Consider the following 23,929-nt stretch of genomic DNA (forward strand, 5'->3'; position numbering starts at 1 on the left):
AGAACTTAGGGCAATGATTGGCTCTGAAGTGAGAGAGATCTCAGGAACAGATATAATCGGCACTGGACGACTCAGAGCTGTAAACTCTGATGCCTCAGAGGAGGTCAGAGGAGGAGTGGTTAAAGGTGTGAATGAAGGTTTGACTCCTGAGCCCATAGGGCCAAAGCCAAAGGGAGTCCTGTAAAACCTCTCACCCACAACATTTTATTCACCAGTCTCTCTACATCGACTTCTGTAAGACCTTTGGTGGAACAGACTGACATTAGAGTTAAAGAGGGAGATTTAGGCTTTTGAAGGAAAACTTCAGGTAACTCACCCACAAAGGGGTAAATAGATGGGGAGTAACTAGTTCTGGGTAAGACATCCATTTGCACTATATCCATACTCTGTGCTGATGTAGTCAACATCAATGAAGAGCCAGAAAACAACATTTATTGTGCTGAAGCCTTTAGCATCAAGGGTTTTAAAACAGGAATGGTGGTCGGTGCTGGTGATTTTCTCAGTACCAAAGTCTTAGAGTCTGCATCCATCAGTTCCGAGGAACTTTTAGGAGCTGAGCATCTAGGCTTCTTAGATGTTGGTGCCAATGGAGATGTTGGTACTGACAAACTCCTCTTTTTGCCCTTCTCCAAAGAGAACAATGAAGAAGGGGAAGAAACAAGAAGTTATGTACTCACCATAACGTTCGATGTATGTAGTCCATCTCGCCTCACATTCTTACCCGTGGGTTCGGAGCCAAACATCGGCTCCGACTCGGCCAACTTTTCTAGCTTGAAGTCTTTCTATTGGCTGGGCTAAGATGGTATCCCATGCTGCACTGCTCTCTATCCCAGATCTCGTTTGCCGCTCGTGTAGCTCAGACGTGGTCTCGCTCTTGGCTGTGGCTAAGTACCCTTTTTCTTCATTATTAGAGAATTTGCTGTAAACAAAAAGCTATTTTAATAGCTATTGTGTTCTGGTCTTTTATTGTGGAAAAGTTGTGTGTTTGATCGTTTTTCTGTGGTATCCCACTAGCTGTTTCCAACGGGCTAGGCCCGTTTCAGTTAGAGGACCTAGACTGTCCCCTTGCTTTCCTTGTGTTATAAACTTTACTGGGTCTAAAACCATTTAAATTAGAGGTTTTAGTCCTTCCCCACTTGTGTTGTGTCTAAGGATCGTTTAAATTAGAGATCTTGAGGTAGTTTGTTAGTGGTAGTTTTTTCTCGCCTTGTGACTGTTTGACCGTTGGTCCTTTATTCAGTGACTACTTGTCTTTGGTGCTTGGTTGTTGGTTAGCTATGTCCAAAGATACTAAGGAGCACAAGCCCTCGGGCTTCAAGAAATGCTCTAGATGCAGTTATAAAATGTCCACTACCGATGGACATTCTGTGTGTATTGTCTGGGAGCAATCCATCTCCAGGAGTCGCGCAGTTTCTGTCATGCTTTTAGTCCAAGAGTTCTTCAGGAAAGGAAGAATAAGTTGATTTTGAAGGGACTTCTCAAACCCTCCTTCAAGGAGGGTCTGGAAACTGCTTCCAGCTCTAAGGCAAAATCTTCTAAATCTAAAAAGAGATCTCCGCAGCTAGAAAAGTTGGCCGAGTAGGAGCCGGCATTTGGCTCCGAACCCATGGGTAAGAATGTAGGCGAGATTGGACTACATAACATCAGCCATTTGACTCTTGTCTTGAGCAGATACGGCCTCTCCAAAGGCAGAAGGAATCAAACCTTTCAATATTAATTTGTTTTTTCTTTCAACAAGAGCTCTATAACTATAGCCATGGTAAATACTGCAATCTTCCTGCAAATGTACAGGACCCAAACAATAAACACATAACAGATGCAAATCCAAAAGAGGGATCTTATGGTCGCACTTCTGGGATTTTTTGAAGCCAGAAGGAGCCTTAGTTTTCTCAGCCATAATAAAATCGGGCTGGAAAGGGCACACACCACATTCACATGAACGGGAGAAGATAGACAGACAGTCTCAAACAAGAAAAACTAGACAGGAAAGCAGTTTTTTTTAAAAGAAAGGGGAGAAAGAGAGAGAAAAAAAGAAAGAAACTATCAACGATGATAGTAAAAGAGTACACCGAAGTGTATGGAAAGAGAGCTATCAACAATGATAGCGGAGAATACACCAGAATGTACAGAAAGGGGATGGCAATTACTAACTGAAGGGTAGAGGAACAGCAAAAAGGATGACAGAATTAGAATAAGGAAATGACCACAGAAATAAGGAAGTAACTTGAAGGAATATGACGTAAACTATCCCAAAAACTAACTAAGCTCGAGAACCCTGGTGAATGCGCCTATCCGGAAAAGTAGTAAATGAGATCTGAGGTAATTAAGAGAGAGGGACTGTGGGTACAAGTGAAGCTCGAGAGTTTTTCGTCAGAGTGAGCTCTAGTAATGGCCGAGTCTGTTCCGATATCAGAACCGAACCCATATGTCAAAAATAAAATAGAAATTGACAACATCAGATGACTGATTTCCTTCTGCCTCATGTGATCTGCTGCTGCCATGTATTTGGTAAACAACCTAGGGGCATTAGTGACACTAAACGGTAGGGATTTTAACTGATAGTGGCTGGCTCCCACCCAAACGTGGCTATTCCAATGTGCAGATAGTTATCCTGGAGGTACAAGCCGCACATCTAATCATCTTTCTGCAGGCAGGAAAGGACTGATTACACAAGACCATCTGGAATTTATTTATTTTTTGGTATGTATTGGTACAGGTTGCTTAAATCTAAGATGGGTCAGAGGTTCTTTTTTTTTTTTTGGTATCAAAAAAAAAAAATCTCAACTATTCCTTGGCCCTTTCTGGTCGGTGGAAAGCCTGGATTGCTCTTTTGTATAACAGGTTTGCAACCTTAACGTTGGCTGCTACCTTCTGATGGAGTGGGATGTCAAGAAAGTGGCCTTAAGGAGAAATGACATGAATCTTGTACATACCTCTTAATTGTACAGATTTTCACAGAATGTCCAGATTTTTGTTTCATACTTTTGGTCAATTTTTTCATGGAATAGTGGTTTTCTGGCAAATTAGTTGCAAATCACTAATGACTGAAGTTAGAAAATAATGACAGAAATCTGAGTTTCAAACTTCACACCCTTCAGAAAATTCATGCTAATGCAAAACCTGTTATTTTATCAACTTTCTAAGTTTGTAAGAGCAATATTTAAAAATTGTCCCTATTTTAGGGTCTTTGTCCAACTTTTATTTATGGCTTTGTCTAGATTTCTTGCTGTATAAGGTTGAGAGGTATGACCTTGTATTCTCTGGATATGATCTCCCTTACCCATCTGTCCTGCATGTTTGCCTGCCATGCCATTATACAGAGTGACATTCAACCACAGGGGAGAGGTTAGCAAGTCCTCAAGGATTCCGCGGCAAACTCACAGAGAGAAGACTATGGAATCAACGGTCCTGCTGACCTCCTCTGCCTCTAGGATAAAGTACATTTGGGAAATTCCCACATCCACATAAATTTCTGTCCAAATGCTTCTCATATGGTGTCTGCTGGACTTTTTAGAACCACGAGTTCCCCGCACTCTTCTGGTTCCTAGAAAAGGTCCTATGAGGATAAGAGAACTTAACATCTACAGTTGCAGGGGTATGGAGTTCCTGCTTGCTTTTCTTCATGAGGGGTCAAAACAAGGAGAACCTGTCATTGGTGATTTAGTGAAGGACACTTTAAAGTTGTACACAAAAGCGCAGTGCTCCAGTGCTACAATGAGCCATGCATGATGATATACTGCTAAGTCTAATCCAGCTGCCTGGCTGCTCCATTGGCCACATTTTGAATCCATGCAGTTGGACATTATGGAAACAATAGTGACTGTTACCACCCATGACTCCAGTTTTCTTCTGAGATCAGTCTGAGGCAACTTTTTCACATGTCTTGTGCACACTCTGCTAGATTGTGCTGAACATGCATTGTGTGAGCCAGGTAATTTAATGCTCATATAGAGAACGTACCTGATACATAAATGCACTTCCTGAATTGATTCTCAGACTGTGAATCCTTACCTGCGGGTTAGATCTCAGTGCTCTCCTCTGCGGGTTCCTTATTAGGTGCTTCTGTTACCACTATAGAGTCAGCTAAGGAAGACATGCTCTAAGTCTATATGTCCTTGAGGGTCACAGGAGATTATCTGGTTTCCTAAAAAAAAAGATCCACCAGGCTGATTCTCACTATGCCCTACCTAGTATCACTGCAAACATTCTATTATCAGGAGAACCACCTTAAGAAATAGGTGAGGTGGAACAAAAAGCCTCCTATAAATCTCTTCCTTGGAGATGGATGACTTATCATCTGGCCATGACCCCCTCTGAAGCATGAGCTCTAGTACCTCCCCAAACTTGAATCATCAGGAAGGGATTGAAAGCCCCCCTTTGTCCAAATTGATGCCCAGGGTGGGACTCCATCAGAGAGTCCAAATGCCTCTGTTTATATCTCCTCTTACTTAGTAAATTCAAATGGGGCCCATTCAAGTGCTTGGGAGAGGACATACACACCCAGGACCCAGGAAGCTTTTCATCCCTCTGCCCCTCTTGGATGAAAATAAATGGACCAAGATGTCCAACTGAGGTGTGCCTTGTGGAAGAGCAAAGTGGATGCTGGACAATGACTGGCAGCTCAGTCTTGTACATCTCCACCTCTCTTCCATTTGAAGGGGTCCAGAAACATATTTCTTTGTCTTCTGAAGTGATGCAGTTTCCAATGTTCTGGACAAGGGAATACAAAGAATTTGTCAAAAAGGTAGAAGGAAAACATTTTGCATCCATTTCATCTGCTCCCTCTGTCTCCAAGAGTCCTTGACTTGTGAAAAACAGAAGAGGAAAGGATTCAGCTGATCCTGATAGCACTGTATTGGCAAAAATAACCCTGATTTTCCCTCATTCTATACAGCACCATCCAATTCTTGTAACTTCCTCTCAGGGAATAAATTCTACAACAGCAGGAGGGAAGGATGCTGCAATCTCTTCATCTTTTGGCAAGGAAGCTGACATTTTGATTTTCAACTTCCAACATGTTCATTTTCTGTAAAAAAAAAAAAAAAGGCTAGTGCACCTGCTAAAAGAAAGTCTTACTAGTCTAAATAGAAGAGATTCATTCACCTTCTGGTGAAAAGGTAAGAGTCACATTTCCTTCAGGTCGTTCTCCCGCATCAGCTTGATTATTTGTTTTGTTTCCTTGTACCGACAGGTTGTTCTACTCTTCCACTAACGGACATTTCTCAGTGCGGTCAGTTTGCCTCCTGTGGGAAATAAGCCATAAATCTTGCCAGACTTTGAAACTTTTTTTCTGAAGGGATATCTCCATCTGATTCTCCACAATGAAAAAAGTTTTTCCTTCTTGGGGAATGTATTTTGTACAAAACAGAATGACTAACCAGCCTCTAGGATCAACTTCCGTAGTTACTTTGAATTATCTTACTGGAAAAATGGGCCTTCTTCTGGAAATTATGTTTGCTAGAAGAATGTCAAAGTCATAAGCACTGTTGTGTTCCTCACTGTACAGTGTTTTCCAAACACATAAAGTAAACGCATGTGCTACACCCTTCTAAGCTCTGAAGTTATGCTGGACATTGCACTGAAACATAAGATCAAGCCTCTATCCTTTTACACTGACCCTCACAACACAGGTGAGTGGCTGTTACACTGTATGCATCCCATTAGACAGCTGTGTGCGATCCCCAAGGTGAAACAGATTAAAAAGTTATGGCCGCTTGTTCTTTGGCTCCAAAAAGGTTGGAAGCTCCTGTCGGATGACTTCTGACTAGTCAGCTGGTTATGCTGGACTTTATTCATTAGTGAGAAACATATTCAAGGGCATCATCAGGGCTTTCTCTACCAAGCAGACTTCTGTAGGGGAGTCTAAGCAACAGATTTTTCTGAATCTTCCCCCTGGTCCTAAGCACGAATACTCGCCACACATTATGAGTCAGGCTGTGGCTAGAGAAGTTTTACAAAATATGTCATCCATGGGACATTGGCTGGGGCTTCCACCCCACCTCTACACATACAACTTACTATTGTACCAAACAGAAAAGAATTTCCAGTGTTGTTTCCATGACAAAGGGAGCTGAAGCCCTGACTGTAATCCAAACAAACTGGGTTCAACTGGAACCCCAGGCACTGATAGAGCCGAAAACAGGGAGAAGAGGGAAATGTTTGTGCTCCCCCTTCCAGTGAAGGGTGTGGGGCTGTGCAGGGGGGATCATGCCCATGATACATCCATGACAGCATCTTTGCTGATCAAACTGTGGCCATGCAAGAGGTAGGCCAGCAATAAAGCTGAGCAGACAAAAGAAGGATCCGGCATCACAAAAGCAGTGATTACTCCCCAGTGGCACTATCATACACCCAGATGGTAAGGTAAACTCAACATTTCTATGGTAGCCAACTATCAGACAGACATGGACGTATTTAATCATTAATCTTTATGGTAAGTACCTCACTCAAAATGTACCTGCTACTGCATTAAAAATGTGATGTATGCATGAAGGTACAAAGTAAAGAGTCCCTCTCAACAATGTCAGACTTCAAAGTATGTTTAAAAAGTATGCTGTGGGAGCAGAACATGTGAATGCATTCAGGTGCTTAGCAACTATACTGTTAGTATCCCAAGTTGCTGTAATGTCGGATTAGGAGGGGAGTCAGGCTGCAAAATCTAACCCGAAGATCTCTGCTTAACATACAAGGCCATGTCGAACCCAGAACTGTTGGACATGCTACACTTAAAGAAATTCCAATCCCTCAGAGACACACACTCCAGGGATCTAAACCTTGTCATCACAATGAACAAAACATGCTAGAGGGATATGTTCCTCACCTAGATACTCCCCAGACTCTGGAACAGACTGCCCATACATGTCAAGCAGAGCGCCTCTTTGGCCCTCTTGAAAAGGAACCTTGATGATGGGAGATAGGAAATTCACCCCGGGGATCACGTCAGTCACCCTGCTAGACAGGGTCCAGGAGAGTAAATACTGTGGGAAGAAACAGCCAGGGAATTGTTATGGCTATGCTTGTACAGACCCTAGGGCCGATAGCCTAGTACCAACCTATGAACCTGTCTTCCTCATTAGTACAGTGGTGAGTATCCCCACCTGTCACATGGGAGACCGGGGTTTGATTCCCCATGGCAGGCAGCATGTCGTGCTTATTTTCCCTAACCCAATTCAAGTGCAACTTGGACAACTGGATGGGAAACTGGAAATTCATCCAGCAAGCTGAACCGCATGTATGGCAGTGGTGGAGGCTCCTGCTACGTTATTTTTTTTTTCTGCTATTTACAAGCTTTGTCAAGGATTAACAGCCTGTCATTTTTTTCTTGTGGCTTGAACTACATACTGTGAACATCAGGTAGCGATGAAGGTCAACCTTGGACAGTGCAGACTCCACAGAGAAGGCGCTCCAGCCGAGAATCGAATGGGAGAACCTCTTGCTGTGAGGCAACAATGCTACCGCTGCACCACCATGGCTTACTCTATGAGGGAGTGGATAATGGCAGCTTCATTTTATTACCAGGCTTATTCCAGGAAGGGCTCCATATTCATCTTTTCATTCTGTGGAGGAGTGGATAACAGCAGTGACGAACGTTGGCCTTTTTGGAGCTTCACCATGTTGGTTTTGGGATCACTTTGACATCTTAGTGGATTATTGTTGGCCATATCCTTTGCATAATTGACGGTTTATTATATTACTGTTTATTCACTGTGGCATTTCCCCTTGTTTTCTGGTCTAATTTTTGGGGATTATGACTCAGGAGTTTAATCAGGTACTGTGTTTCTTTTTTCATCTTAGGGGACACCACATGACTTTGGGCCTTCTTACTGCTATAGGCAGTTAAATAATCCTTTAATTGACTTATGGGCTTGGCGACCTATTAGTTTATTCACAGTGGCTTTTGTCTGACTTTGACATCCTGCACTTCAGATCCTTTGGTGTTTCTGCATATACATTTATTCTATGTTTCAGGACTCAACAATTTGTTTGTACGGGGTCATTTGTACAAGCCTCATGGTTTCAAAGGGACCAATTGTGGCTCGGACTGTTGGTGGACTTTGCCCTTTATACCACACATTGAGGAGTTTTACCAGACATTTGTTTAATTTTCTAACATCAGACTTTCAGGTTTTTGTTTTTTAAAATCTTTATGTCATACAGATGGATATGTCAGGACTATTTTTTATTTTTTAGTTCTCTGAATCTTATGTGACAAAATTGAGGAATTAATGGTTGTACATGTTTTTGTTTACATTAACATGGTCTGTTTCAAATATGTGGGGTTTGAGTCTGAATTCACAGTTTGGGATCTGTTTAGGGTTCTATTAACAACAGGTGTTTATGTTTATATGTGTTATATACATCTACATATATGATTTACCACTTATTGTCGGTTTGGTACCACAGTTCCTGTTTTGTGATTCAATATCAATATATTTGTGAAGGTTACACAGCTGCTTATCTATATAATTTATGTTTTGGGTCTGGTGGCCTTTTATGGTCATTTTGGTTAAATAATAATCTTTCATCAGGGCCAATTCTTTGTCTGCCATGTACATGTGGGTTTAGGACTCAAGTCTGTTATTAGCAGTTAGTTGTATTAACATATTTGAACATCATTTTTTCTACATATTTATGTTCTTATTGGGCTACTATTTGGGGTCCCATTTACATCATAGGCATTCCATATCTTTTTGTATATTTTTTGTATTGCCATTGACCTGTATTAGGTAGGCGTATTAGGGTTATTTTAATATTTATGAATCCAGTCATAATTAGCCCCTGTTTCATGTTTATTTGAGTCTCTGATTTAACATTGAGGATATATTCTCAACATTAGTATTATTGCTTTTTTGTTTACATATTATGGATCTGATTACTCTTTTGCAAGGTTTGTCGGCAGACAGGAATGACCTAAATGCATTTGGATTGGGGCCAACAACTTTGGACAGCCACCGGGTGGGTCCAAATGATCCCGAGGGTATATGTATCTCTTCATTTAATAAATTAACCAAGAGCATGAAGTCTCTCAGAACCAATATTTGGCATTTAATATTTTTTTAAGGCTTATAAGGCACGGGGGATCATTCCCCGAGGCCTCAGAGTACACTTCCAGCCCTTGGTCAGTCTGGCTGATGATCTGTTATTGGAGGAATGGGCTCAGGCACAACACAAAGCCTTTATGGCCTTTGTGGAGGTCTTAATTCCATACTATGAGCGTACCATTGACAAATGCAATCTGGAGGTCAAAGACACATGTGAAGAGGTTAGAAAATTTGAAGGGGAATCATTTTTTGATAAGTGTCTTAACCAATTGGTGAAGGATTTATTTACTTTAGAGAAAGAGTTAAAAGACAAAAAGATTCACAAGTTCAACAAGGACTTGACTGATTATGAGAGGGGTAAACCCTTTGGGTTACAAAAAAATTTTAAATTAGCCCAGCAAGATATTACTAAATCCATTTTCAAGAGGAAAATACCTTGATCTATACTTAAAACAGGCTCTACTGGCCACAGTGGTACTTCGGGGGATGATTCATCCTTCACTACTGACATTGAAATCACTCCCTCAGATTCACCCACAGCTAAGAAATGCCCTAGTATTGACCCTTTAGGAGGAGAAGGCACAGACGGGGCAGGAAACATCCATCATGTAAACAACATTCAGCATCTTTTGGATTTGTTATTACCACATTAGGGGATACAACCAATGTGCACAACCTTTCTTGTCCACTCTCTGAAACTGAAATAAAGGTACTAAATAAGGGTCTTAATTTTGTCCCTGTTTTTTTTGTAAATGGGGATACATTTGTTAATGATGTTCTAACATTCTGTCGGTTGTTGAATTTAAAATTATTTTTTGATCAGGATGCCCAGACTCAAAGATCCACTGATTTTCATTTTCGCAAATCTTCCTTCATGCCACCCATGGATAAACGTGTAGCCATCTTACAGGAATGTGTGCTTAAGGATTTACATTTCAACAAATTTGCCTTTTGTAATATTTGGCATAATCTTACTCATGAGGAACAACAGGTGATAACTAAGCTTAAGGATAACCATGATTCGGTCATCCTGCCAGCAGACAAGGGTGGGGCGGTCGTGGTTATGGGTTGGCCGATGTATTTGGCTGAAGCTGAAAGACAATTGTCTGATGGCCAATTCTACATATACATGCTGATTGATCCAACACCAAAATTTAAACAAGAAATTGATGAATTCTTGAGCCTGGCCCTTGAGGAAGGCTTCATTAACAAAAAGGTGTTACATCATTTGACTGTACCTGATCCACAATCTCAATATTTATACTTATTTCCCAAAATTCACAAGAATTTAACTAAACCACCAGGTAGACCTATTGTGTCGGGCAGGGGGTCATTTACAGAACCATTAGCTGCCTTTCTCACTAAATATCTTCAACCACTATTCCAGTTTGTTAGAGCCGGAATTCAAGATACAACACAGTTTTTACAGATTATTTAGCTAATCTGTACATTGGATATAACTGCCCTTTACACTAATATTCCCCATTGGGCTGGCTTGGAGGCGATACAATATTGGTTAGATAAGGCAAATTTATATTCACCAGTTTCAGCACATTAGTTGTTTGCTTGACTGAACATGTTTTAACCAAAAATGTGTTTTATTTCCATGGTAAGTGTTATTGGCAGGTGAAGGGGACTGCCATGGGAGCCTCCTTTGCTCCGATTTATGCTGACCTCTTTATAGGTTTTGTTGAGGAACAATCTGTACCTTGATGAAATTGATATGTGTAGGTGTTATTTGGATGATTGCTGGATGGTGTGGAGGGGTGATGATGTTTATGTACGTTAATTTGTACAGTACCTTAATGAGAACAAGTGGGGGATCCAGTTCATGTTCAATTTTCATATTGATCAAATTACGTTTTTGGACATAATCATTACTAGGGTAGTAGATCATACCTTGAGGACTGAGGTCTTCTGGAAACACCCCCAGTATAACACACTACTTCATGCCACCAGTCATCACCCGCGACATATCTTCCATAATATTCCCAAGTCCCAATTTCTCAGGATTAGACACAACTGTCCTTCTGATAACTTATATGATCAATACCAACAAGACTTGATAGAGAGGTTTCTCAATAGGGGATAGGGGATATGATATCAATAACATCAGTATGGCTAGTCATTTTGCATCTCAACAACCTAGATCAACTTTGTTAAAATACAAACATCAACAAATGAATGAGGATCATTGGGGGCCGGTATGTCTTGTAACAACTTTTGGGCTTAATATTAATACCTTTAGAAGGATCACTGACCAACATTGGGACATACTTTTGTCACATCATAAATTATTGGAGTTTTTATCTCCCAAATGCTTATATTCTTACCGACTGGATCTTACTTTGTGCACTTATTTCAATCATTATAAACACAGGATTGCATCCAATAAACATCAAGTCTCAATATTTGGGGATAAATTGGTGGGGTGCATACCCTGTGGCCATTGTTCTGCATGTAGCCATGTACTGAAGAATAAACAATTTACTAGTAAGAGCACATCTAAGGTGTATGACATTCAGTGATTTGGTAACTGTAACACCGATTGGGTCATATATTTAGCTACTTGCTCTTGTTCCACTTTTTATGTGGGCCACACTTCCAGTTCACCCAGGATCGGGATATCCGAACATCTCAGTGACATTAGGAATAAAAGGGTATCCAATTCTTTATACAAACATACTATAACTCATAGAGAGGTGAAGAAGAGAGTACAGGCAGGATGGAGTGGGTGGAGAAGAGTGTCAGGAGTAATTTGTGACAGACGAGTACCAGTAAGAGTGAAAGGGAAGGTCTGCAAGAGGGTAGTGAGAATAGCTATGTTATACGGGTTGGAGACAGTGGCATTGACAAAAAGGCAGGAGTCAGAGCTTGACGTGGCAAAGGTGAAGATGTTAAGATTTGCACTGGGTGTGACGAGGATGGACAGGATTAGGAATAAGTAAATTAGAGGGTCAGCCCAGGTTGGATGGTTTGGAGACAAAGCCAGAGAGGCAAGATTACGTTGGTTTGGACATGTGCTGAGGAGGGATTAGGTTCATAGGTTCATAGGTTCATACTAGGCTATCTGCCCTAGGGCATTTATAAGCCTAGCCAGAGTGTGTGTGGCTTTCACCACCCCTTGGAATGAGAATACTATGCCCATCTAGGGTTTAGTTTACTGTGCCTCTGTCTAGTAGTGACACAGAGATGACCCCCGGGGTAAACCTACGATCTCCCATCCACTCGTCAAGATTTCTCTTGAAGAGAGTCAGTGAGGGGCTCTGCCTAACATGGACTGGGATTCTGTTCCAGAGTGTAGGGAGCCTCTGGGTTATGAATCTGTCCCTCCAGCATGTCCTATTTATTTCTGTGTTGAGGTTCAAATCTCTCTCTCTCGTGGCTCTGGTGGATTTGGATTTTCTGAGGTGGAGCATTTCCATTAATTCCGGATTGGACATGGCCTTGTACGTCAGGCATAGATCGCCTCTGAGTAGGCTGTATGCGACTGAATAGAGCTGGAGTTTCTTCAGCCGGGCAGCATATGACATATGTTTGAGACCCTTGATCCTCTTGGTGAGGTACTTTTGGGGTCTTTCTAACTGCTGCAGGTGTCGGGTAAGGTACATCCCAACTGGGACATTGTACTCAATTATGGGCCTGATAAGGGAAGAGTATAGGGGCACAATGACCTCTCTTGATCTAGATGTGAATCCTTTCATGATAAGGTGGGTAATATAGAAGGTCTTCCTAACCACCTTGGCAACGTGAGTATCAAATGAGAGGTTACTGTCAACTTGGGTCCCTAGGTTCCTGATTACTTCTTCCGTACTTAATGGATTACCACCTATGTGGTAATTTGTGGGTACTTTGTTTTTCCAAAGGGTATGACTATACATTTCTTGGCGTTCAGTTTAAGGCCATGGCTCTGGCACCAGTTATCCGTTTCTATGAGGCCTTTCTGAAGGATGCTTGTGTCCACTGGAGTATCAATTATGGCGCCTAGTTTGCAGTCATCTGCGAACTTTGTTAGCCACAATCCTCCTATGTTTGCTTGCACCTCGGAAAAATAAATGCCGAACAAGAGGGGTCCCAGGACCGAGCCCTGTGGGACACCGCTTGTGACTGGCTTAGAGTCTGACATGGCTCCAGCAATTCTGACCTTGTGGGTTCTGTCCTTGAGCCAGTTTGCAACCCATCTTATGACATATGGGTTTACATTTAAGCTGGTGAGCTTGTCTATGATGCCCAAGTGGGGTATTGTGTCGAAGGCTTTTGCAAGATCAAGGTAGGCTGTGTGAACTGCCTTACCCACATCAATGGCCTTAATGACTGTTTCAAAAAAGTCGACCAGGTTCAAAAGGCAGGATCTGCCCTTGACAAAGCTGAATTGGGTAGGATCCAGTGTCTGTAGGTCCACAATGTCTTTGTTTATGAGTTCCATAATGATCCTCTCCATAGCTTTGCAGACCAGGCTCGTCAACCTTATGGGGCAGTAATTTCCAGGGTCCGTAGAAGCACCTCCTTTGTGGAGTGGGACCACTGTTGCTGTACGCCATTCTTTGGGTACATATCCTGTAGTAAGGCTAAGATTAAACAGTAGCCTTATGTGCGGGTTTAGTTCCTCTTGGAGTTCATGTAGCATGCAACCCAGGACACTGTCTGGTCCCATTGATGCTGTGTTTTTAGCTTTGGAGAGGGCGGCTCTCACCTGGGCATTTGAGATGTCAGGGAGGCTACACTCTGCTGGGATAGATATTTGTCCTTTTGGGGGGGGGAGAAATTTGCACTGAACCTGTCTGCCAGTATGTTGGCAATGTCTGTGGGTTCAGTGTATTTTTTGTCATTTTGGACTAACTCTGAGCATATCTGGGAGTTTCCACCCAGGTTTCTAACATAACTAAAGAAGGCCTTGTGATTTTCTTTAGTGTCTTTTGCGATTTTTCTCTCGAAGTTGGCCTTGGATAATTTTATGAGTGATCGTAGTTTTTTGCTAGTACTGATCAGAGATGCCTTCCCTTTTGGGGATTTTGCTCTGTCATTTAGTGGCTTCCTCCTCCTGTTGTAAAGCTTGTTTATGGCTGGGGTCCACCAGACAGGATGCCTGCCTTTGGGGGAATGGGTCTTGGTTTTATTTGGGATTGCATGATCCATGCATTCTTGAAGGTGTCCGTAGAAAGCGTTTATAAAGGATTCAGCGGTGTGGGCTGTGGTTTTCACTGGCCCAGGGGCCTTGAAAGATACCACTTCAGTCTTAAGAAGTGTGAAGTCAACTTTTGAGAAATTCTTCACTGTGGTCTTTTGTGCTGGGGGTGGGGGCGGGATGTGGATTTCCAGTGAGATTAATTTATGGTCTGATCTCACCAATGAGGGGTATACTTCCGGTGTGGAGCATTGTGTCTCCATGTTTGTGATGATCAGGTCTAGTATATTATCTCCTCTTGTGGGAGTGGTGACTAGTTGTTCCATCGCATTTGAGTTTATGAATTCTAGGAACCTTTCGGCTAGGGTGTTGGGGCTTGAGTAATGCTCCCAGTCTATGTTTGGGTAGTTGAAGTCTCCCAATATGATGGTATTTGGAGAGACATTCATACTCTCCAGTGTCTTCAGGAAGGCTGAGTGGGATTCCTGAGTTTGAGAGGGTGGCCTGTAGCATGCTACAAACTGTAGGGCAGTTTTGCCTACGGTTAGTTGCACCTGGATGGTCTCCGATGCTTCGAGCATTGCCACTAACCTGGAGGTGTGGGTATCTTTGATGAATATGGATACTCCCCCTCCTTTTGTGGTTCGGTCCAAGTTTTGAGGCCAAAAAGCATGATATGAGGTATAACCTGGTAGTGCTGGGGTGCTCTCAGGAGCCTTGAACCAGGTTTCAGTCACTGCACAGACATCGATGTTCTCCATACTGAGGAGGGCTTCGAGAGCGTGCATCTTGAGGTTTAGACTTCTGGCGTTGAGCAGCATTACCCTTAGTTTTTTTCCACTTGTGTTTTCTAGGGAGGTGGGTTTGTCTTTTGAGCCTTGCCTAAAAAAGGCACTATGGGGGTGGCAAGAGCCTTGGCCAATATCCGGAAGCCCAGGGGTGACAGGTGCAAGCTGTCCCTTGCGAAGCAGCGTGGCTTGTCAAGCATGTCATCCCAAGCAGACAGACATTGGATCCCCTTAGAATAACACCAGTAATTGAGCCAATTGTTAAAGCTGATCATTTTGTCTTTGGACTGTGGAATCATTCTTGGTGAGGGTAAGATGCTGCTCAGGGTCAGGGTCATTCCGGCCTAGGCTACATAATCAGAGAGCTCCTCTATGTCTCTTTTCATGTAGTCTAGGGAGGTACGTCTCAGGTCATTCACACCGGCATGGACAATGACTGAGTCATATTTGTACTTGCTTTGCTGTAACCTGAGTGCTTGTGTTATGTGGCGTATTCTAGCGCCCGACAGGCAGCTTACTGTAACCTTTTCCTTGTTCAGTCTGGTGAGCGGGACGTCAGTGTGTCTGACTATGGAGTCACCTATTACAAGTGTATCAGGCATGTTGTTTGGCCTTAAGGGCTGTGACTGTTTGGCACACTGACTTTGTGAACTATGTGTTGCATGTGCTGTGTTTTGAGGTAGTGGTTGCTTGGATGTCTGCTTTGGAGGCCACTGTTGTTTTGGTAGATTTTTAATTAGAGCCTCCAAGTATGTTTTTGTGTGTTTATGTGTTTGGTTTGCAGTTGTGATAGGTCTATGTGAGACTGGGTTTGTGGTGAGTGTGGTTACCTTCTCCTCCTGACTGGTTTTGCCAGTACTGAGTCGAGAGAGCTCAGCCTCCAGTTTGGCTATATAGTCGCATCTCTCACATACATTTATATTTGTTGGGAGGAGGAGAGGGTTGTCTGTGTACATGAGGCAGTTGTAACATTGCCTCAAGATTCCCAGATTCACCAGCTGAACTGGAGAGGACGCCAGTAACTGACCCTTCGACATGCTAGAATAGTGTAAGGGATTGCTGTGTAACTGAGTCAGAAAGGACCTATAGGGTAATGGGTATTCAAGGGGATTGTAGGTGGATGTAGTGCTTTCTTTTTTGTTTAAAGTGCTTTACCCGTGTATAAATGCTTTAGGAGCAAGTGCTGGGCTTTTTAGATAGAGAATAGACTGTTTAGATTGAAAGTAGAGCAGCTCTAAGGGAAAAACTGAAGAGTAGACTTTGTGGAGCCAGAAATAGTTTAAACTAGATTAACCAGCACTGCCCGATGCTGCGCTATGGGCAACTTCGTGCAAAAGCGTGCAAACGAGCGCTAAAGCGGATTTTTAAGCATGGAACTTCAAAGAGCTAGAAATGGCCCAAAACGGCCAATTACTACAAGATTCTTGTGCTGAGGTCACTCCTTCAGGGACAGATAGGCTTCTCAAGGCTCCCCACTCCCACTGGTGAGCAAAGAAACTTCCTTCTATCCAAGTAAGGTAATGGGCAACACAGGAACTATCCCAAAGTCCAGAATACAGCAGGGGACTATTCTAGTCAGGGAAACAAGGATTTTTTTTGTTTTTTGTTTTTTTTTTTTTCAAGAAGGCAACAGGAAAATGCAGAAAAACAACAGTATATTAAATGCACAGGCTAGCGCACTTGAGTGGGCAGCCTCAACAGTTAAATTAAACAAACAAGCTTCAACTTAAATGCAGGTAATAAAAAATGCTAAATACAGTTAAATTAGCAGTTTAACTTTGTTTTCAGCAAGAAAGGAAGGTTGCACAGGTAGAAACAGCAAAAATATACTTATATCTTGAAGGTAGTCGCTTTTTTCGATTCTCTGCTGCTAGCACCACTCTGCAGGACCACAAGGAGCTGTTGCTGAGTAGTATAAGTGAAAAAAACGCTCACAGGCGGTTTTTAAGCAGGGAACTTCAAAGTGCTAGAAATGGCCCAAAACGGCCAATTACTACAAGATTCTTGTGCTGAGGTCACTCCTTCAGGGACAGATAGGCTGCTCAAGGCTCCCCACTCCCACTGGTGAGCAAAGAAACTTCCTTCTATCCAAGTAAGGTAATGGGCAACACAGGAACTATCCCAAAGTCCAGAATACAGCAAAGCCTGTATAGGGTACTATTCTAGTCAGGGAAAGGCAGGAAACAAGGATATTTTTTTTGTTTTTTTTTTTCAAGAGGGCAACAGGAAAATGCATAAAAACAACAGTATATTAAATGCACAGGCTAGCACACTTGAGTGGGCAGCCTCAACAGTTAAATTAAACAAGCAAGCTTTAACTTAAGTGCAGGTAATAAAAAACGCTAAATACAGTTAAATTAGCAGTTTAACTTCGTTTTCAGCAAGAAAGGAAGGTTGCACAGGTAGAAACAGCAAAAATATACTTATATCTTGAAAGTAGTCGCTTTTTTCGATTCTCTGCTGCTAGCACCACTCTGCAGGACCACGAGGAGCTGTTGCTGAGTAGTATAAGTGAAAAAAACGCTCACAGGCGGATTTTTAAGCAGGGAACTTCAAAGAGCTAGAAATGGCCCAAAACAGCCAATTACTACAAGATTCTTGTGCTGAGGTCACTCCTTCAGGGACAGATAGGCTGCTCAAGGCTCCCCACTCCCACTGGTGAGCAAAGAAACTTCCTTCTATCCAAGTAAGGTAATGGGCAACACAGGAACTATCCCAAAGTCCAGAATACAGCAAAGCCTGTATAGGGGACTATTCTAGTCAGGGAAAGGCGGGAAACAAGGATATTTTTTTTTTTTTTTTAAGAAGGCAACAGGAAAATGCAGAAAAACAACAGTATATTAAATGCACAGGCTAGCGCACTTGAGTGGGCAGCCTCAACAGTTAAATTAAACAAATAAATTAAACAAACAAGCTTCAACTTAAGTGCAGGTAATAAAAAACGCTAAATACAGTTAAATTAGTAGTTTAACTTCGTTTTCAGCAAGAAAGGAAGGTCGCACAGGTAGAAACAGCAAAAATATACTTGTATCTTGAAAGTAGTCGCTTTTTTCAATTCTCTGCTGCTAGCACCACTCTGCAGGACCACGAGGAGCTGTTGCTGAGTAGTATAAGCGAAAAAAATGCTCACAGGCGGATTTTTAAGCAGGGAACTTCAAAGAGCTAGAAATGGCCCAAAACGGCCAATTACTACAAGATTCTTGTGCTGAGATCACTCCTTCAGAGACAGATAGGCTGCTCAAGGCTCCCCACTCCCACTGGTGAGCAAAGAAACTTCCTTCTATCCAAGTAAGGTAATGGGCAACACAGGAACTATCCCAAAGTCCAGAATACAGCAAAGCCTGTATAGGGGACTATTCTAGTCAGGGAAAGGCGGGAAACAAGGATTTTTTTTGTTTTTGTTTTTTTTTTTTCAAGAAGGCAACAGGAAAATGCAGAAAAACAACAGTATATTAAATGCACAGGCTAGCGCACTTGAGTGGGCAGCCTCAACAGTTAAATTAAACAAACAAGCTTCAACTTACGTGCAGGTAATAAAAAATGCTAAATACAGTTAAATTAGCACTTTAACTTCGTTTTCAGCAAGAAAGGAAGGTCGCACAGGTAGAAACAGCAAAAATATACTTATATCTTGAAAGTAGTCACTTTTTTCGATTCTCTGCTGCTAGCACCACTCTGCAGGACCACGAGGAGCTGTTGCTGAGTAGTATAAGCGAAAAAAAATGCTCACAGGCGGATATTTAAGCAGGGAACTTCAAAGAGCTAGAAATGGCCCAAAAACGGCCAATTACTACAAGATTCTTGTGCTGAGGTCACTCCTTCAGGGACAGATAGGCTGCTCAGAGCTCCCCACTCCTACTGGTGAGCAAAGAAACTTCCTTCTATCCAAGTAAGGTAATGGGCAACATAGGAACTATCCCAAAGTCCAGAATACAGCAAAGCCTGTATAGGGGACTATTCTAGTCAAGGAAAGGCGGGAAACAAGGATTTTTTTTTTTTTTTCAAGAAGGCAACAGGAAAATGCAGAAAAACAACAGTATATTAAATGCACAGGCTAGCGCACTTGAGTGGGCAGCCTCAACAGTTAAATTAAACAAACAAGCTTCAACTTAAGTGCAGGTAATAGCAGAGTATATTGGGAAAAAGATGCTAAGGATGAAGCTGCCAGGTAACAGGAAAAGAGGAAGGCCTAAGATAAGGTTTATGGATGTGGTGAGAGAGGACATGCAGGTGGTTGGTGTGACAGAGCAAGATTCAGAGGACAGGAGTAAATGGAAACAGCTGATCTGCTGTGGCGACCCCTAACGGGAGCAGCCGAAAGAAGAAGAAGAAGACTATAACTCATACCACTGCTCAGTTTAAATTTATTATAATTGATCGGGTTCCAGGCAACAGGCTGAATAAGACAGGTTGGCATTCTATTTTAAATTAAAAAGAATCCAGTTGGATCATTAGGTTGGGGTGTTTGTTTAAACCTGTCTTAAATGAGCAATTTTAATTATCCAATGACAAGCTTGCTTTTTGAGAGTGAGACTATTTAAGCTCATTATGTGGCTTTAGTTTTTGTTACTGCACCGAGAAAGGGATATACTTGCCAAAACGGGTTTGCTTGTATTATATGGTGCTTTAATACAACATTTGCTGGAGTTGCCATATTAAAATTCAATGATTTACACCCATTTGGTACTGGAAGTTTTGTGTTTGAAAAAACGGAAATTCATCCCTGGTTTGGCACCTATGCAAACAGGTAACCTGTAAATGGTTCATCTCTCAGGCCCATGCTTGCACTTATCAAGGGTATCAGAACTTGTCAGAGATTTGGGATGCATGGCTAGGCTTAAAAAGGCCGTTGTGGTCGTTAGCCTAGTAAATATCTATGTACCTATGAAGAAGGCCATCAGATTCCTGGCTATAAGCTTCCTCTCAATGACAGCATATGAAGATTTACTTCACTACAAACAGACCTGTGACCCATCGGCTTACATAGGAGCTACACAGGTATGGGACAGGAATTTAAATGCCCTAAAGCTTTTAGGTGGATTCAGGTCTGTGGCCACAGATGCTGATAACATAATAAGTAACTGTATCAGACTGAAATGCCTAAATCTTAGGACCTGGTTAGAGATCTAACCACAGTCTGACCATTTAAGGACTAAAACTGCTTCTCACAAAGAACAGCAAAATAGAGCAGAAATTTGAATTCTAACCTATTTACTTCACCATAAAAAAGTTTTTTAAAGCCAAACCTGCACTAATGTGAAGTACAAAACACTCATGAGTACAATAGCATAATTAAATATAACTGCAAATATAAAATCAAGCACAACTAACACACTATATACTACTTTACTGTTTGTTTACCCCAAGACAGTTGTCCCCATTTTGTGATTTAAGCAGGACTTAATGACGTAAAAGCTGGATGTCTTTCATATCCCTAGGAAGTCTGGTTGTCATTTGTGATAACTGCATATATAGAACATTTGTTAAAATCGATATTACAGACCTCTAAATCACTGTTTCTATTTGCTCTTTAAAAATACCTCCAATGAAGTGGAAAAAGAGTTCTCCGTGGCAAAGCTGGTTTTGCAAGGTGAGCGTTTGCTACTGGTCAGCGAGTCACCACTGCCTACTGGACAAAAAAGAAGAAAAAAATGAGTAGTAGTAGGCAGAAATGATGTACTGTACTTATTTATTTATTTACTTTTTTGGCAGGAAAGACATTTGTATACTTTCTACAATGAGCTTACAAACATGACAGAGCACTGCAACCTGGTCTTTTTTCTGACAGCTGTGCAATCTGGGTATAAATGTATCTAAACATTCAAATCATTAATCTTTGAAGACATAAGAATCTGACAGTAAATTCACTTAGAGGGACCTAAATGGACAGAAGGGTATTCATAAGCCAAAAATCAGCTGTTTTTGGGGTAAACACTGTTGCAACTCAAGAAACTGCACAGACTTCAAAGCACTCGTTTGAAAAAAGTCCAAATAATCAGCATGGAAATTCTCACCTTCTACTGGGATCAGGGACTTCTCTATGCATTTCCTTCCACAGCCTTGAATTAGAGCTTCCTCATAAAGATCAAATAACATAAAACACATTTAATTCCCCTCTTCTTAAAAGTACTACATATGAGTTGCCTCTCTGCATTTATCTACATAGCTACCACTTAACCTTCCATGGCAGAAACAGAAAGATAAAGGTGCAAAAACAGCTGAGACCCTGAGAACCAAAGAGATCAATCTGATCAACTCTCGATCTCTCTTTTAAAAAGGACAGACAAGCCCTTTATGTGGCATTGTAGTCTGTCCAAATAACCTAAACACTGTAATGACTTTTTAAAAACAAATACAGTAAGACATATTAGGGCACCATCAAGGCACATACTCCTAGTGTTGGCAGTCATGTCTGTGGATTTTAATAATGTTTGTGCCCAGGAATGTTGCAGGAGTCCTTCCCACAGAAACATAAAGCTGTGTGACTTGCTGTAGTCCTGGCTAAGGCTGTTCTCACTGTCTGTACCTACTACAAATGGAAGCCTGCCCTCTGCACCCTCAGTTAGCAGTCCAGGTATTCTTTATCCAGACAGATATGTATTTAAGCAAGCCATTTCCCACACATGATGTCTTCCCTTGGCCTTCCATTTCCTATGATACCACACTGATATATTTCAGAATCTTCTTGGAAGCTCAGTTTGATATGCCTAAAACAGGTGCATGTAAACATGCAAAACAGTGCACAACCCAACCATAGCTAGGAAAGTAAACACTGCAAAAAACAAGTAATCTCCATGGTATCCCCGAAGTCTCAAAACAACCCACTAAAGTGTAGTGGGTCCAAAAACAAAACAGTGTAAGAAACTTCTCTGTGTGGAAGATTTTCAGTCAATATATTTCTAGTTAATCACTGTATATTAATCCGATCAGACAATAGTAGTAGAAGTAGCGAATGTAAACTCTCAGACTAAAAAACTTCACCAAGGCAAACTATACCCTCCTAGGTGAAGGTAGAAATGCATTCCAAGCCCCACCCCACGGTGGAAGTGGTAACTATACCAAAGCTTACACTAAAGCCCTGTACAATCACTTGCATAAGTGTATAAACTCAGCCATAACAGAAAGAATCAAAGCCACAGCCCCAAGTAAAAACAAGCTGTCATGGTGGACATCCAGCATCAACAAACTTTACAATAAAATATAAAGAAAAAATCCACACAGATACATGGCAGAAGTAGATGCCCATAAAATAAACACTTAAAACTCAAAAATAGGCCACGTTCACTAAATAAAACTGATAACTTTAATAAACAGATTGGTAAGCACTTTCACAATTAAAAATTGCTTCTTCAGACCGCATCCTACATCAAAAACAACAAATAAATGCTAAACATCAATTAATATCATTAAACCATCCATCAATGATTAACAGAGACATAATCTGTTGCCAAGATACACATAATTATTAAAAGTTAACGCACCTTCTCCACTTAGGAATCCAGTTACTACACTGAGAAACTCACTGTAAACATTAACACTTCATCATATATAAAAGATGATGATAAAAATAAAGCAAGAATAATAAAATGAATATATTACCTCCTCAATTTCCTAGCCTTAAGAGCAGGTTTTAATGACACATATTGATTTACAATAAATGCAAAAAGTTGCTGTCCAAGAAAACAAAGACAAGGCCCCAACAATGGGAAAGCACCCTCTTCAGCCTCAGCAGGCAAATAAGGCAACTTGTCCAATCTTCCAAGGGCTCCTTTGAGAAAAACTTAGCAAGTGCAGCCAAGGATAACCATAAGGCCTTTTACAGCTACATATGTAACCTAAAGGGTAGGACCCAAGCATGTGAAAACTAGTGACCACTGGTATCACATACACTGATCCCACAGTGACAGCAAACCTGCTAGAAGATAGGTTTGACAAAAAATTCACTCCCTTATCCCCTCCTAACTTACAACAAACCTTCCCCCAAGCTTCCCCCTGATGCCAACATAACTCAAAGCCTTGTCCAAGGCAAAAAACACAGCCTCTATGGGACCAGACAACATCTCAGGCTGTCTTCTAAACAGGCTAAAACATGAACTTGCATCACCACTAAGTACCCTTTTCAATCAGCTAACCACAGGCTTTGTTCCTGAAGAATGGAGAACAGCAACAATCATTCCCCTCCACAAGGTGGCCTAGCAACAGACCCAGGGAATTACAGACCCATAAACCTCACCAGCCTAATCTGTAAGGCCATGGAACATATCATTATGGACCTCATAAATAAAGATATAGGTGATCTCCAAACCCTGAATTCTACCCAATTCGGCTTCCTGAAGGGCAGATCCTGCCCATGAAATCGGTGTATTTCTTTGAAAATGTGACCAAGGCCATTGACGAGGGCAAATTTGTGCACACAGCATACTTCAACCTGGCAAAGGCCTTCTACACAATTCCACACTCAGGTATTATTGATAAACTTAGCAAACTGAATATAAACCCCTTTGTTGTAAGATGGGTTGCCAACTGGCTCACCAAACAGGTACACACTATCAAAGTGGGTGACTTCACATCAACCAGCATACCTGTTAGCATTGGGGTGCCACAGGGATCAATGCTGGGCCCCCTTCTGTTTGCTATATACTTCTCAGAAATTCAGGTCAAAACTAAGGGGTTGTGGCTGAAGACGTTTGCAGATGACTGCAAACTAGGTTCAATCATTGACTCCCCAAATGATGTTGGTATACTCCAGAAGGGTCTCACACAGACCAACGACTGCTGTATAGTAGTTGCGGTCTCAAACTGAATGCAAAAAATGCGTCATCATTCCCTTTGGGACAAACAATGTCCCCTCACACTATCCAAGCAACAACAACACCCTAAGTACCCATAAATTGGTACGGGACCTGGGATCACATGTTAACTGCGACCTTAACTTCGACTACCATGTATCTACTGTAGTAAGGCAAGCTTTCTAT

General features: G+C 41.7%; 1 protein-coding gene across 4 annotated transcripts in view; it reads right to left on the bottom strand.

Annotated features, from left to right (window-relative positions):
* Nucleotides 1-23,929, bottom strand: part of MLLT6 (MLLT6, PHD finger containing) — a 2,458,880-nt gene that overhangs the window by 141,381 nt on the left and 2,293,570 nt on the right. For 3 of the 4 annotated variants that reach the window (XM_044055280.1, XM_044055278.1, XM_044055281.1), the window contains exon 15: nt 20,495-20,583. In XM_044055280.1, coding sequence (XP_043911215.1) covers nt 20,495-20,583 — 89 coding nt within the window. The remainder of the gene's footprint in view (nt 1-20,494; nt 20,584-23,929) is intronic. The other variant, XM_044055279.1, reaches the window with a different exon arrangement.

The sequence above is a fragment of the Protopterus annectens genome, chromosome 13.part0 (assembly GCF_019279795.1).
Source record: "Protopterus annectens isolate FY-2018-M chromosome 13.part0, PAN1.0, whole genome shotgun sequence".
Lineage (NCBI taxonomy): Eukaryota > Metazoa > Chordata > Ceratodontiformes > Protopteridae > Protopterus > Protopterus annectens.